The sequence below is a fragment of the Solea senegalensis genome, linkage group LG9 (assembly GCF_019176455.1).
Source record: "Solea senegalensis isolate Sse05_10M linkage group LG9, IFAPA_SoseM_1, whole genome shotgun sequence".
NCBI lineage: Eukaryota > Metazoa > Chordata > Actinopteri > Pleuronectiformes > Soleidae > Solea > Solea senegalensis.
In genome coordinates, this window is record NC_058029.1 from 12,832,754 (window position 1) to 12,846,787 (window position 14,034).

General features: G+C 39.0%; 1 protein-coding gene across 1 annotated transcript in view; it reads left to right on the forward strand.

Annotated features, from left to right (window-relative positions):
• LOC122774893 (ankyrin repeat and IBR domain-containing protein 1-like) overlaps nucleotides 1-14,034 on the forward strand; it is a 30,880-nt gene that overhangs the window by 13,397 nt on the left and 3,449 nt on the right. Inside the window, exons 9-19 of the mRNA XM_044034486.1 lie at nucleotides 74-240; nucleotides 1,233-1,321; nucleotides 2,670-2,800; nucleotides 5,221-5,355; nucleotides 6,289-6,375; nucleotides 6,761-6,827; nucleotides 7,569-7,714; nucleotides 8,207-8,385; nucleotides 8,661-8,712; nucleotides 12,789-12,900; nucleotides 13,489-13,532. Of these exons, the coding sequence (XP_043890421.1) occupies nucleotides 74-240; nucleotides 1,233-1,321; nucleotides 2,670-2,800; nucleotides 5,221-5,355; nucleotides 6,289-6,375; nucleotides 6,761-6,827; nucleotides 7,569-7,714; nucleotides 8,207-8,385; nucleotides 8,661-8,712; nucleotides 12,789-12,900; nucleotides 13,489-13,532 (1,209 nt within the window). The remainder of the gene's footprint in view (nucleotides 1-73; nucleotides 241-1,232; nucleotides 1,322-2,669; nucleotides 2,801-5,220; nucleotides 5,356-6,288; nucleotides 6,376-6,760; nucleotides 6,828-7,568; nucleotides 7,715-8,206; nucleotides 8,386-8,660; nucleotides 8,713-12,788; nucleotides 12,901-13,488; nucleotides 13,533-14,034) is intronic.

The following is a 14,034-nucleotide window of genomic DNA, read 5'->3' on the forward strand; positions in this document are numbered from 1 at the left end:
AACAGAAACATTTAGTTATACTGTATGTTGTATTACCAGTAGATTTAAATCTCATTTGCTTTTTTTTGTGCAGGCATTTGTGGAAAACAATTCAGCAATTCGCTGGTGTCCTATGGCCGGATGTGAAAGGGCTGTGCGATTAAACACCCAGGGTCCTGGGACCTCCACTTCAGACCCTCTTATTTTTCCTCTTCTTCGTGCCCCTGCAGTCGATTGTGGCAAAGGCCACCTCTTCTGCTGGTCAGTAAAGGACCACATACTATATTTTACAATGTAACCCTGTCTGTAATTGTATGCTTTATAGTTTCATCATAAACTGAAACCACTGAAATTTTCACTGTCACTGTGAAACAGACAAAGTCTGAAACGACCCAGACTCACTGAGTGATGGTTGTCAAGTCAACCCTGCTACTAGAAAAGAATGGCAATTTTCAGAGAAGGTAACAGCGGAGAGCTGTGAAACTCTTATCGTAACCATATCTCCAAAAAAACAGCTCTCTATTGATCATTTCTATATGATAGAGTGGTGAGTGAAAGCCATTTAAAAGGTGTATTACATCCTCCATGAAGTTTTTCCAAAAAGCAGAGTATGAGGAAAAATACTTTCTCACCTCATAACAGAAATTCAACTGTTCAACAGATCAGCTCACAACCAAGTACCGGTCATAATCAGATAAAGTCAGTCTTTAAGCAATTAATGTATTCTTCAAGTTCTAATAAATGTCAAAACATTTTTTTAGGATGTTAAATAGGTTTGACATTATAGGATACTGTATACAATATGTGTAGGTAAGTTTCTCACAACGAACTATAGACTGTAGTTCAAATAATATTTAGTACTGCAAGTTATCAACAGGCGTGGGTTCTTAAATTATCCTATAATATAATATAACATTAACTTCAGTCCCACTCCTTTACATACTGCATAGCAATCATCTCACACCATGGTTCCCTAAAGTGGCCACTGGGTTGTCTTGTCAGGTTCACTCATGAGTTCATGAGTGACATCATCTTTGGTAATGTAACTGGATGTAATGCAGGTTTAACTTCAATTGTTCCCTTGACACAAGGAAGACTTTTCGTTGAAAGGCAGAACACCAAGTTGATGTAGATTAATATTTCTGTCCACCATCTGACAGCTCTGAGTAACTGCATGTGCTCATCATTTATCTCAATTTATTTTTTTTGTCAAACTCTGGCTTTGATGCTTTATCTTTCTGTGTGTATTCCAGGGAGTGTCAAGGCGAGGCGCATGAGCCTTGTGACTGTGAGACTTGGAAATTGTGGCTACATAAAGTCACTGAGATGAGGCCTAAGGAATGTGAGTACAGACAGAAATGGACTACATCTGTTACAGACATGATTTTACACTTGAAATGTAAATGTTGTATTCTGACATAAACCTTTTGAGTTAATGTTGCTTCTTTGGACTTATGTGAAATAGTTTTGAGGAATATTTGCAGACCCTAAATTTCTTTTGCTTTGCATTTTAGAGCAGCTAACTCAGTTTTTATATCAGTAGGACCACATTATGCTTCCAGGGGCCATAAAAAGCCTCTCAGTATTAGATTTTCTCTTCTATATCTAAAAATCTGAAGGTTTTGTATGGTTGGTCAAATGCTGAGAGTGTTTGTCAGAAATGCCATGCTCCTTACTTAGACATACTCTGATCTGATTTAACCATAGTAACAGGTTTATCTCACATCACAAAAAAACTGTAATTGATTCATTGGTGAAAAACTGTTCTCGAGTGGAGAAAATTGCATTATCAGGTTTTAAAGATGATCTTTCCGAGCAGATATAAGTCCGGTATGTGAAGAATCCTGTTGTGTGCTTTAGTTTTCTCTCTTGACTGCATTACACAACACTGCCTGATCAGATCATTCCCTCTACTTTGCTTTCTCTTTCTTTTTTCTGATCAACAAATCACACTCTTAGAACAATGTGTCATACTGAGCCCATTGGGGTTCCCCACACCTTCTCACCAAGATTAAGGTTTCTGTTCCTTTACTGCTCCGAAATGTTGTGAGAATGAACTCTCCTAAAGTATCCCAAGGCTAGGATTCCTTGCTAGAAATGTTAAGGCTAAGTCAGGAACTTAGTTTGAGTATGTTTGCAAACATGGCCCCGAGTGGCTGCAGTCAAGTGACTGATTTAGTGTTAAAATATCTGGAACTCAACCACGGTGATTACAAAGTGTGTAATGCTAAGCCAATTAAATTTAAATACTGATAATCAATTATTAATTAAAATAAACAGTCCACTCATTCAAAGTATGCAATGTTTAGAGGCAGTAATTTAACTGCTGGCTATCCAATAGATGCGTTACTATAGATTAAGTGCCGCTTCGTTGACCTGGCGGTCAAAAGACAAATCTTTTGTTTTAGGACAATCGTTACCTTTTGATTTCCCTAGATTCTGTTTTATCTCAGCATTTCAAAAGACACATCAGAGGTAATTTGATAATACCCAATTATTCTGTTAGTGTGTGTGGATGCACGAGCATCTGGGGAGATGTTAACAAAATGTATAGGCAATACGGATTAGTCAGCCAGGACAATTTCCCACTTAGTGCAGTGGTCTGTTTAGATGCTGTGGTAATAGCCATTCTCATTCTGTCTCATTATGCCTTTATTTGTTCTGTTTACCTCTCCCTCCTCCTTTTGAAGTGGCGGGTGTGAGCACAGCCTACGAGGATGCAGCCAACTGCTTGTGGTTGCTCACTAATGCCAAGCCCTGCGCCAACTGCAAGTCTCCAATACAGAAAAATGAAGGTTGCAACCACATGCAGTGTGCTAAGGTCAGTCAGGCACAGAAATTTCATATTCCTGTCATACTAATGCAGCTAATACTTTGGGGGACTAATTTCAGGGGCTAATCTGGTGAGTACGTTTTCAAATGGTAATCAGTAGAATATGGGGAAACTACCTAATGGTTTAAGGCAGGGGTCTCGAACTCAAATGACCTGTGGGCCACTGACTGTCTCGTCTGGTCAGTCGGAGGCCAGTCAAGTAAAAAAAAAAGCCCAACTTTTTTGGGAAAAGCAACGGTTGCGGTGGACCTATCATCAATTGTTTTAAAGTTCCTTACAAATAAAGTTGGATTGGATTGGATAATTTTAAAATATAAGTGCTTGTTTTAATATGCAACAATAAAAAAAAAGATATTTATGATGCAAAATTAATTTATTAATTTAAAAATTAAAACATATAGAAATGACTCGTTATAACTTGATAATGTTAGGGCCACATGAAATCGATTGGAGGGCCAAATGTGGCCCCCGGGCCACCACTTTGAGACCCCTGGTTTAAGGAGTGCAACTCAGTTTGAGAAAGAAAACATTGCAAAGTTGCAAAATAACTGATATGTCTCAGCCAGTGGCCCTACTGATTGTTGATTGCTTATCACTTAACACAGGGTTAGGGCTTAGTTTAATTAAATGTTTGTCATGATATACAAAATCATATTCAGTACCATTCCTAGCTGTGACTTAATTTTATGTAGGCACCATGTCTGTACCAAACTCAATAAATTGCTTTAATATTTCAAAATGTCTATGTAGTGATGGCATGGAGGCTTGTGCTGCGTGTTTGTTTGAATAGTTAACTTACACACAATGATTGGCTAACCAAGTATTTGTGGACAGCACAAGGTCCACAATGTAAATGAACAGTACTTAGTGGAAAATTAAGTTTGTGTAATCAGGCACACTGTAAACACCCTCAAGCACAGTGACATTAGAAAACCCAAAAGCATTTCTCAGAGGTAATGTTGTCCCTTATCAAGATTAATCATTCTCAATTTGTTAATTCTATTAGTTCTGCTGAGCCTCTGAATTAACCTCTGGTATCAGGGTGTCATTTTTATTTGAACGCGACATATAAGAAAATGATGTTAAGATTGAACTGTGTTCAGAGCACAGACACTCTCAGAAAAGGGAAACCAGTACCCTTTATTCTTATATCTGTTCCTCTTACACCAAGCTTAAGCCAAAATTTCAAGTGTACACAAAGGTGTATTTTGATAACATTTTATAGATATGAGCAAGTAAGATGCACTGCTGTTCCAGTGAAGATAGCTGCAGCAAGAGTGTTGTAATGAAACTCTGAAGGTGAAAATGTGCCATATCACATTACAGCTGCTATTAGTCAAGTTTGAAGTCTGGCAGTCGTTCTAAAAGTTCACTTTAGAGAGTAGGTTTATTATATCTTAATGCTTACATCTATCAACCAACAGCTGGGGGAGCCAGTAAGCCTTGTACTTTGTCAGGAGCTTCAGTTTTCCTGCTATGGACAATGGGATAATACAGAGGTGATGGAGATAAAAAAGACACTTGCTGAGTGGTGGAGTTTGTGACTACTCACACGGTCATGTTCCCTGACTGTTGCCGCAGGACAGGCCATGAAAGGAGCCTAGTGCAGTCATACAACGGGGCTCCTTTTGTCTTTGTGGCAGCCCCTGTCACTGTCTCCATTGTGGTTAAAGAGGCTGACTAGTGGTGGAGATTAGTTTGGGGGCAATGGAGCAGCTCTCACAAGCTAAAAGGCCACAGAGGGCTCAGCCACTTGACCTGTTATTAGCTGGTAAGAAATGGCTTTGCCCCTGTTGCTTGGATACACAAGACTTATGTTGCCAAGGAATATTTCTTTGTCTTAAAGATGCCATTTTCATCCCTGAAGTGTAGCCACTAGCCTCACACTTTTTAATCTTTAGTCTCTGGACTTAACACATTTGTCTTTTGTATCTCCTTCCACTTAAGCCCTCTCTCAGTTTTTCAGTTTGTATTGATTTTTCTTAAGTGTCATGTAAGCAGAGTGTTTCCACGACAACAGAGGTCTCCAGCCTTTAGGGTTTTGTGTTGCTCTGGCAAACTTATCACTAACAGAAGTACCTTTGGCATAAGGAAAGATATCACTTACACCAAAATAGACTGGATTGAAGTGGCTCTAGTGTTTTGTTCTTCTGCAGTACAGAAGTATTTTGAACTCATATAAACTGAGTCACTTCCCAAGGCAGCAGACTGAGTTATCTCTGCTAGGTTCAATCAACTACTTGTCCTTTGTGAACTGAAAATGTAGATGGAATTAAGACTGAGGCTCGAATTCCTAAGGTGTTAGGAATTCAAGTACATACAGTAGTTGTGGGCTTAGAATGAATAACTATTTAACCAGTGTTTAACATGATGGACTGATGTCTAACATGTCTATTTTGTCCCTGTAGTGTAAATACGACTTCTGCTGGATCTGTTTGGAAGAGTGGAAAAAACACAGTTCATCAACAGGAGGCTACTATCGCTGCACCCGCTACGAAGTTATCCAGCAGGTGGAAGAGCAGTCAAAGGAAATGACAGAAGAGGTCAAACGATTACTACCACATTTGTGTTTCAGCCTAGTGAACTGTCCCTTTCACAGCAGTATGTGACAGTTTTGAACAAAGAGTTGAGTGGTGGTAGCTGTTACTGGGGAACACTGTTTACGCTGTGCGATACCGATATATTGGAAAGACACTGCAGAGATTATGGTGCCTGGGCTGGTTTATGTTAGTGTTAAGTTGGTTTAGAGAACAGTATGTTCAGAGCACTTCACTGATTTAGTTTTACACTTCACTATCTGACTCACAGTAGACTGGGGATCAAATCAGTGCAGCAGAATTAGAAATATAGTCCTACTTTCCCAGCACTTAACTCTTCTTAAACCAAAAGCTGTCGTCTTTGTTACACACAATGTAAAAGTCTGACTGGAAATTCGGATATGTTATGCCAGTAGAGGGCAATGTAGTCTTCAGTCTCTTGAAGAGCAGACCACAGAAGTCTGGTAAGCTCCTTTCGTTCCAACCCCAATTCAATGTCAGATTCATAGTCTGCAACACCAACAGGACTTTCCTTTTATTTATTTTTTTATGGATTATTGAATACATTTTGCCTCACCACTGAATAACTTTAATCTTCATAAAATTGGCTGGAATATGAGCATAGACAGTCAGTTCCTGAGCCAATGATAGTCAGTCAGACCTAGTCAAATCGTCATTTAGTCCAGCCTTAATCCTGAAGCAATTGTCTCTATGGAGCTTAATTATTAAGATATATAACCATTGTCTGGACAATTGCATCATGCACATCCTGTCCCTTTTCATAGAAGAAAAGAAGTTGTTTCTCTTTCTGCATCGGCATTCATCCTTGTCTCTACTACCTGTTGCACTAGTCACTTATTTGGCCTGCATTTAACCAGAGAACACTCTGTGCTTGGGGGCTTTATTCACTGCAACTGCTGTTTGATCATGGTTTTGCAGGCAGAGAAGAAACACAAGAGCTTTCAGGAACTGGACCGTTTCATGCACTACTACACACGCTTCAAGAACCACGAGCACAGCTATCAGGTACACAGCCCTGGCTTTGCTTTCGAAAAATGATGTCTGCTTTACATAGTGTACTGTCATGGATGTCAACAGTGGGAACTTCATATAAAACTGTCATATGTCCTCAAATGTTGGTGTACTCGTAGGCATTGTACTATAGTGATTAAAGCACACTATGTATTTTGTACAGTTATAGTCTTCCCGGAGACAGTCCTTCTTTTGGTGTTATGGTTTAATTGTTGCTACAGCAATTATCAGATATAACAATGATTGATATAAAAGTCGCCTGATCCTACATCTTAATTTATTTAGTCTCATATTGTGTCAGTCTCTTCATTGTTCCGTGTTCTGAAGGTGGTTTTCTCTAACAATGAAAACCTAACGGCTTCTGTCTTCTGCACAATAGCTGGAGCAGCGCTTGTTAAAAACAGCCAAAGAGAAGATGGAGCAGCTGAGTCGAGCTCTTAGTGGAAGTGAGTCAGCAGTCTGCCATAACAGTGACACTCTTTATTACACATTTAGACACTTAGATCTTAATCTGTTCCTCTGATACTTAGCTCCGGTAAATATGCGAGAGGGAAAAAAAGTGTTTCAATAATGTATTAACAACAGTAGGTATAGTTATTATTCAATAGGCATGTCTAAGTTGCTACAAAGCTGTGCTTTGTGAATAAACTTTGCTGAGAGTCCTTTAAAACTCCATCTGTGCAGTTTTAGCCTATTTTTATAATAATTCACAACACTCTATTGCAGTTGTGTGTGATTACAGTGGTGGCTCCTACATAAATTAATTCCACCTGCTGAAGAAATGGATGATCATGACTCAGAGGCCATCAGCATTGCTTATTTGACTTGAAATTATATGTTTACTCTTCATAATTCGATTGCAGGTTTTATTCTCTGAAATAAAAATTAATATGGGCCTGACCATCACTATCTCTGAGTGCAAATCTACATGCTTTGGCTTGTGCTTGCCTGGTATTTTGTTTTTCTTGTTCAAAATGTATATACTTCTCATTATTATGATACATTTAATTGAGCAATTGATAATTCACTTAAGGTCTACACAGAGTACCTATTACTACACAAAGTGGTGCTTTCTTTCTGATCTGCTCTGAAGCATGTGTGATTTAGTATGAAATGAGAGATGTAGTCTACCAAAGTCAAGCAGATATTCATTTTGTTCTCTGAATGTGTTTCCTTCTCTTTCCCAGGGGAAGGAGGTCCACCTGACACTACATTCATTGAAGACGCGGTCCTAGAACTGCTAAAGACTCGCCGCATCCTGAAGTGCTCTTATTCCTATGGGTTCTTCCTGGAACCTAAAAGCACAAAGAAGGAGATCTACGAGCTTATGCAGGTCTTGGTTCTACACGGGAATAAAGACAACACACACTTAGCTTATATGAGCCACTAGAGATGTGGGACTATAGCTTGCAATCTCATCATCCTCACAGTCTCTGGCAGAATCACTTAATGTATTTACCTGCTGTTTTTAATGCTCAGATACTAGGCTCTCATCTGCCTTACAGATTTCTAAAAGTGTATGAAATTGATTAATTGTTTGAAGGAAAAAGTAAATTGAAGATGTTAATTTAAAAATAGTAATTAATGAAAGGAGGTAAAAAGACTAGAGCCATAACAGTAGTTCACTTAAAGGTCTACTTCTCAAGTCACTTTGTCCTTGAACAGAAGAGTCTGGCAAATGATAATATAATAAGACATAAAGTGACATTTGAATAGTTTACACACTAAATCACTCACTTGCAAATGTTTCTAAAAAAAAAAAAAGCTTTTAAACAATTCTCTCTATGTCTATTTTTCTGTCTGTCTGTTTTCTGTCTGTCCTCAGACGGACTTGGAGATGGTGACTGAGGACCTTGCTCAAAAAGTTAACCGGCCATACCTGCGGACACCGCGCCACAGAATCATCCGTGCTGCGTGTTTAGTGCAGCAGAAGAGGCAGGAGTTCCTTGCCTCAGTAGCCAGAGGAGTGGCCCCGAATGACTCCCCTGATGCCCCCAGACGCAGGTAACATGCGTAAATACTAGTTGCTAAAGTTGAAATGATCAGAAAAAAAGTTGTGGGTTTTAGCAGGGGAGCAGTACACATACTAGAGCATGCACATTCTCACTTGCTGCTTTTGCCCAGCCGAGGAAAGCTATGTTATTTTCTCTTATGTTATAATGGGAACTGTTAAAATATGCTTTGCTTCATTATGACACCGTGGCAGGGCAAGTTAGACCACAAGGGGCCACCACGGTCTAGAAAATTAATGGGAAACATTGTCTTTTGCTTACTTGCAGTTTCGCTGGTGGAACATGGGACTGGGAATATTTGGGCTTCGCATCACCTGAGGTAACAGAACAAGGCTTTTTATATTTCAGTAAAGGCTTGTTTGTAAAGATTTTAACAGCAATCTTTGAACTCAAACTCAAGTGTCACACAAATACAAAAATGTGCCCCTTGACACGGCCTGACAGATCATAATTCTATTTGAAACAAAAAAAAGGGTAAAACACAAAAAAGCTGAATCACACTTAAGTGACTGCTCCATTTTTATACATGATTTAATTAACGCATAGTAAAAATTAGCAACAGTAGTTGCAACAGCAGTGCAGAGCTTTTGTTGCCCCCCTGAGGAATACCAAAACACTGCCAACGCCTCTGCATGACTCATGTCTAGGTGATCTCACGCCACGCCAGTCAAACTGCTGAAAGTCTAGGTTTATTTTTAGCAGTGGAGTCCACTTCTACAACTTTTCGCAGGTGCTTGATGTTTTCAGCCAAAGTCCAGCTGTTTGCACCCGTCTTTCTTTGCTAGCCGTATGCTGAGAAAGTGGGAGAGTCAGCCAGTGCAGCCACATGAGTATATTCATCCCTTTAGGACATGTAATCACTGTCATTAGTGATGACACTCATGTTTGAGATTGAAAAATTGTTAAATGATGTGATTGAAGCAGTTACCTGTAATTGGAAGGGAGCCCCTGATTTGATGCTTTTAATGCAGTAGTTGCCGTGATAATATCACACCTAATCAGTTTTGATTAATTGCAGAAACTGAAATCATGATTATTACATACAACCTTACATCACCATGTATCTCTAAATCTTTAATATGCGGGTTTGACTTTGGCTGAGTTAACAGCATTGAAAAATCATGATGACCCAAAGATCAGCATGCTATTCAACACACTGGAGAAGCCAGATGGTTCAGTGTTCCCCAGTGCACACAGTTGGAATGATTAAAAGCACAGTGCTCTGGCAAACACCTTAGCAGGTTGCTCCCAATCACTGCACATTAGTAACAGACGTTTGTAGTTAACACTTACACTCATAAAACTAATGACCACATAATGGTTTGATTATTGACCTGCCTACTTTTCTTGCACTTTGTGACGCATGCACTCGATAGCAGTGCATTCGATTATACACAGCCATAAAAAGTCTGAGTTTCTATTATTGTTAATTTACTACACTACCACAGATTTCAAACATACGGGGTTTTCATCTGGAACAAATTCACTCAGTTCAACTATGCCATCACTCCTCAGTATGCAAATCTCACATCACACCTGAGCCTCTCAAGTTATTTTGTGCATCCATCAACAGCATAATGCAGGTATTTTCTATGGAAAAATTGGCCGTAACATTCTGCCAGTGTTATAAAAGAATTATGAAACTTTTTACCCTGTGCCTGCTTAGCCCCAAAGAGTGACTTATAGGTAAACTCTAGTTGACTGAAGGTTACTCAAGGTTCAGTAAACAGCTACTTAGTATGAAACCCCGGACCTGTGTTCATTTACACCTTTTTAGTTTTCTAACTAATAGCAGCTGATTGCTGAGCTTATGTATCTTATTTGGTTGGTCATCTGCTGAGACTGGACTCAAATTCCAATGTTTTTATGTAGCATTCAGAAAATGTCCCATTATGTTGCATGAAATTCTTTGTCATTGCAAATCCTGTTGTTACTTGGCAAACTATAAAAACGTCTCAAGACATTAGGTTATCTGCTGTCGCTATTCATACAGTGGAAAAGTGAAGCAGCAGATTTTGACAACACTCATCTTAAATTTAATGCAAATCTGTTTACTTACTGTGCAGTGGAAGACCATTATTGATTGTTCTGTATTGGCAAATGTCATATCCAGGCAAACATGAGGGGCATACAAGTTTACAAGCCACAAGAACAAATTTAATTAAGCCAGGCACACACTTAAAATTGCGGCTTATCTTCAAAATATAAATCAGCACTGGCTAAGGTGAGACGTTCATCTCACCTCCACCTCCCATTTCTCCGACAGGATTTAAATCACTTAAAAGCAAGCTGATATTCTATTATTGTCAACAAATTATTGTGGGCTTTGAGAAAATTCACTGTAAATGCTGCCAGATGCTGAGCATAATGCCACCGTTAACATTTTTTTTTTTTTACTTTTGTCCCCTAATTAAGAGCCTGTGTCTCTCAGCTGCAGTTGTTAATGGAAACAGCACAGTAATAATCAAAGCCTGATGACAGCACCTCACAGGCACAGCTACAGATGGTCCTCTCCATGGTTCTAACAATGCCTGCATCACTTTATAGTGGGCTATTTTTAGAGCGCTGGAAAAATGAAATGACAGACTTTTCATTATGAGACTAGATGACCTTTGCAAATGTATGAGATGATTGAACGGAGATTACAGTTGATTATCTCTGGAGGCATTGACATGCAGACATGCAAGGCGTTTCAGTTTACATTAGGCCTTTTCTTTGTTGGTTTACGACCAACAAAGCAGCCTTGCATTCACTAGTAGTTCAAGTACAAGAACTTTGAAACCAACTAAATGTTCTTGCAAAATTATATTGGAAGATTAAGTGCACAATTTGTTGACGTTCATTTCATGTATACACAACAACCTACACATTTCACAGTGTGGGTTGGAAAAAGTATGTGAACCCCCTCGGCTACTGATGCCTGTGCCTTACAGGAAATACATCTCAGTAGACTTGTTCTCTCTTACTCGTCTTCTACCACTTTATCCTCCACATGGTCGTGGGGGGCGCTGGTGCTAATGTCAGCTGTCCTAGGCCAAAAGGCAGGGTACACCATGGACATTTCGCCAGTCCATCACAGGGCCACATATAGAGACAAATAACCCTCCACAAGTAGTTTGTTTGTTCTCAATAAACAAACTTTCTATAATTTATTGTGTGTGGATGCTGTAAAAGCTCTTCTTACATACTAATACTAATGTTCACACATACAGATCCATCTCTATCCCATCCTCTAATTACCAAAAAAGTAGAAAAAAGAAAAGAAAAAAAAAAGAGAGAGACAATATAAACAATCTTGGCCTTTTCAAATGATAGATGGTGTGTCAGCTTTGACAATATCCTCATAACAAATCTGATAAGGGTGTTGTTAGGTGGGGTTGCCAAATCGTCCAAAAGGTTCCCTCCTGGCAATGCACAAACCTATTTTTTTAATTGCTATTAGATAACCAATTGCTGAAGGGTTCCTACTAAACAACAAACCTTACTATGCCACAGCACTACTGGAAAAAAATGATGTGTGCACTGATGAAACGAAGGCAGAATTATATGGAAAGAACATGCAGCCCTACATTTGGCGGTGGGGGAAGAGCACTGCATACAAATATGAAGACATCCCACTGGATTCTTCCAGCATAAAATCAAGGTGGCTGTCTGCCAGCTGAAGATCAGCAAATGTTAGGTGTTGCAGGATTCCATGAACAGTTCTGTAAAAAATAATTGTTCAAAATGTCCTCTTGGCGTCAACAGAAGGTTGGGTTATTGCTGACCATTTATTTAATGCGAGGGATCATACGCAAAAACAAACAATCAAGAAAATAATAATTACACATGTATGTGTGTCACCAGCACTATGAATGTCTTAGGACTGTGTTCAGTATACAGTATGTTTCATATTTTATTTTGACTCAAAAGCGTATAGTTGTTTTTGGGTTAGTAGCTTAAGCAGATTGTTTAGTCCTCTTGACTGAGGAATACTCCACATTATCTTTCTTACCACTGTAACTCAAACTGGACAAAATCTGTATTTTAATGAGTTTGGATCCGTGCTTTTAAAACTAGCTAGTGATTAAATATTTGATTTACTTTCACTTTCATATTTGATACGGTATTCTGCTTCTTTTGAGAGGACTTGGACATATGCACATAGTGTTTTTCAACATTTTATCCTCAGTGGTCTGGAGATAAAAGTGATTGAAGAAGTCTCCAGGTGTGGATCTTGCTGGAACACAAGATTCAGACCATCCCGAAAGCAAAGTGCTGTGCTATTTGAATAGAACTTACAAGTTTGGGACATAGTGACTTGATGAAAGGCATGAGCACAGTATTTGTTGAAATGTAAATTCAATGGTACTAGGTGATGCATTTATAAAATGTCCTTCTTTCGTTGTTTTTAAGGAGTATGCAGATTTCCAGTATAGACGGAGACATCGGCAGCGGAGGCGAGGTGACATGTCTAGTCTGCGTAGCAATACACCTGATCCTGATGACCCCAGCGACAGCATTTTAGGTACCCTAGTGATTATACAACAGTCTCCCTCTGTGGATTCCTTCTGTCGTTTATTGCTGATGGACCGGGTTGTTTTTTTTTTTTGCATTTTATTTGCACATTTAAATTCTTCATTAAAGCTACAATATGCAGGTTCAGGAAAGTAAATGTATCCTCCCTGTCCTTCACCTACAATCCTTATCATGTATGCCGTCTCAGCTAATGCTAATGCTAATGCAAATTAGGTATACAGACAAAAAAATCACACCTACTCAAGATCAACAAGCCAATATTCCAATCTATCAGTGTCATCCACCACAGCGCAGTTTTGTTTTTGGCTGTGCAGAGTGAAAGATGGACAGTCTCCCGCTTTTAAGCCATCTAAAACATTCTGTTTTGCCAAGAAGGATTAATTGATTTCAGATAAAGATACCAAATCACTGAATATCCTGCTAAAATGCTGAATGCACATGCTCTGCGATGTTCCGGTTACCGATTTTGCTGTGTTCATTAAAATGAGGATGTTTCCCTGAACATAAAGTGCAGCTGTAAAGTTTTAGATTAGTGACAGTGATAATGATGATGATGATGATTTCTTGTTCTTCATAGATGCACAGGATATCGGAGGTGGACGAAGACAAGGCACGCTGATGGTGAGAACACATGCTCCCATTTTTATCTCAACCCAAGGCCTTTGGCCTCAGAGCCAGTGAAACTTTTAAACGACTTAAGATGAGGAAAAAAGTTGAGCGTAATTGTAATTGAACTCATTTCTGGGGCTTTTTGTCTCTGTGGCTTGATAATGATGCCATATTTAATTTAGATAAGTCTTTTAAAGAGGAAGGTTTTAAAAATTTAATGCATTGTATTTTTTAGACTGTTAAATTATACAAAGATTGGAGGAGGAAAAAAATGGGAGAAAATTGAGCCATTTAGTGAAATGAGGCCATAGAAGCTAATTTACAGAACTACATAGGACTGTAAGGCACATTTTAATGATGGCATGTGTATGGTCACAGATTTAGCCCAAGTCTTCCTAATGTCAAAACTGAAATTATCCATTGTTGTCCCAAAACTGTTAAAATGTTATTACACTGTGTGACCAGGTGACACCCTCATTCATCATTACTGACATGAGCACTGGGCGAAGGAGAC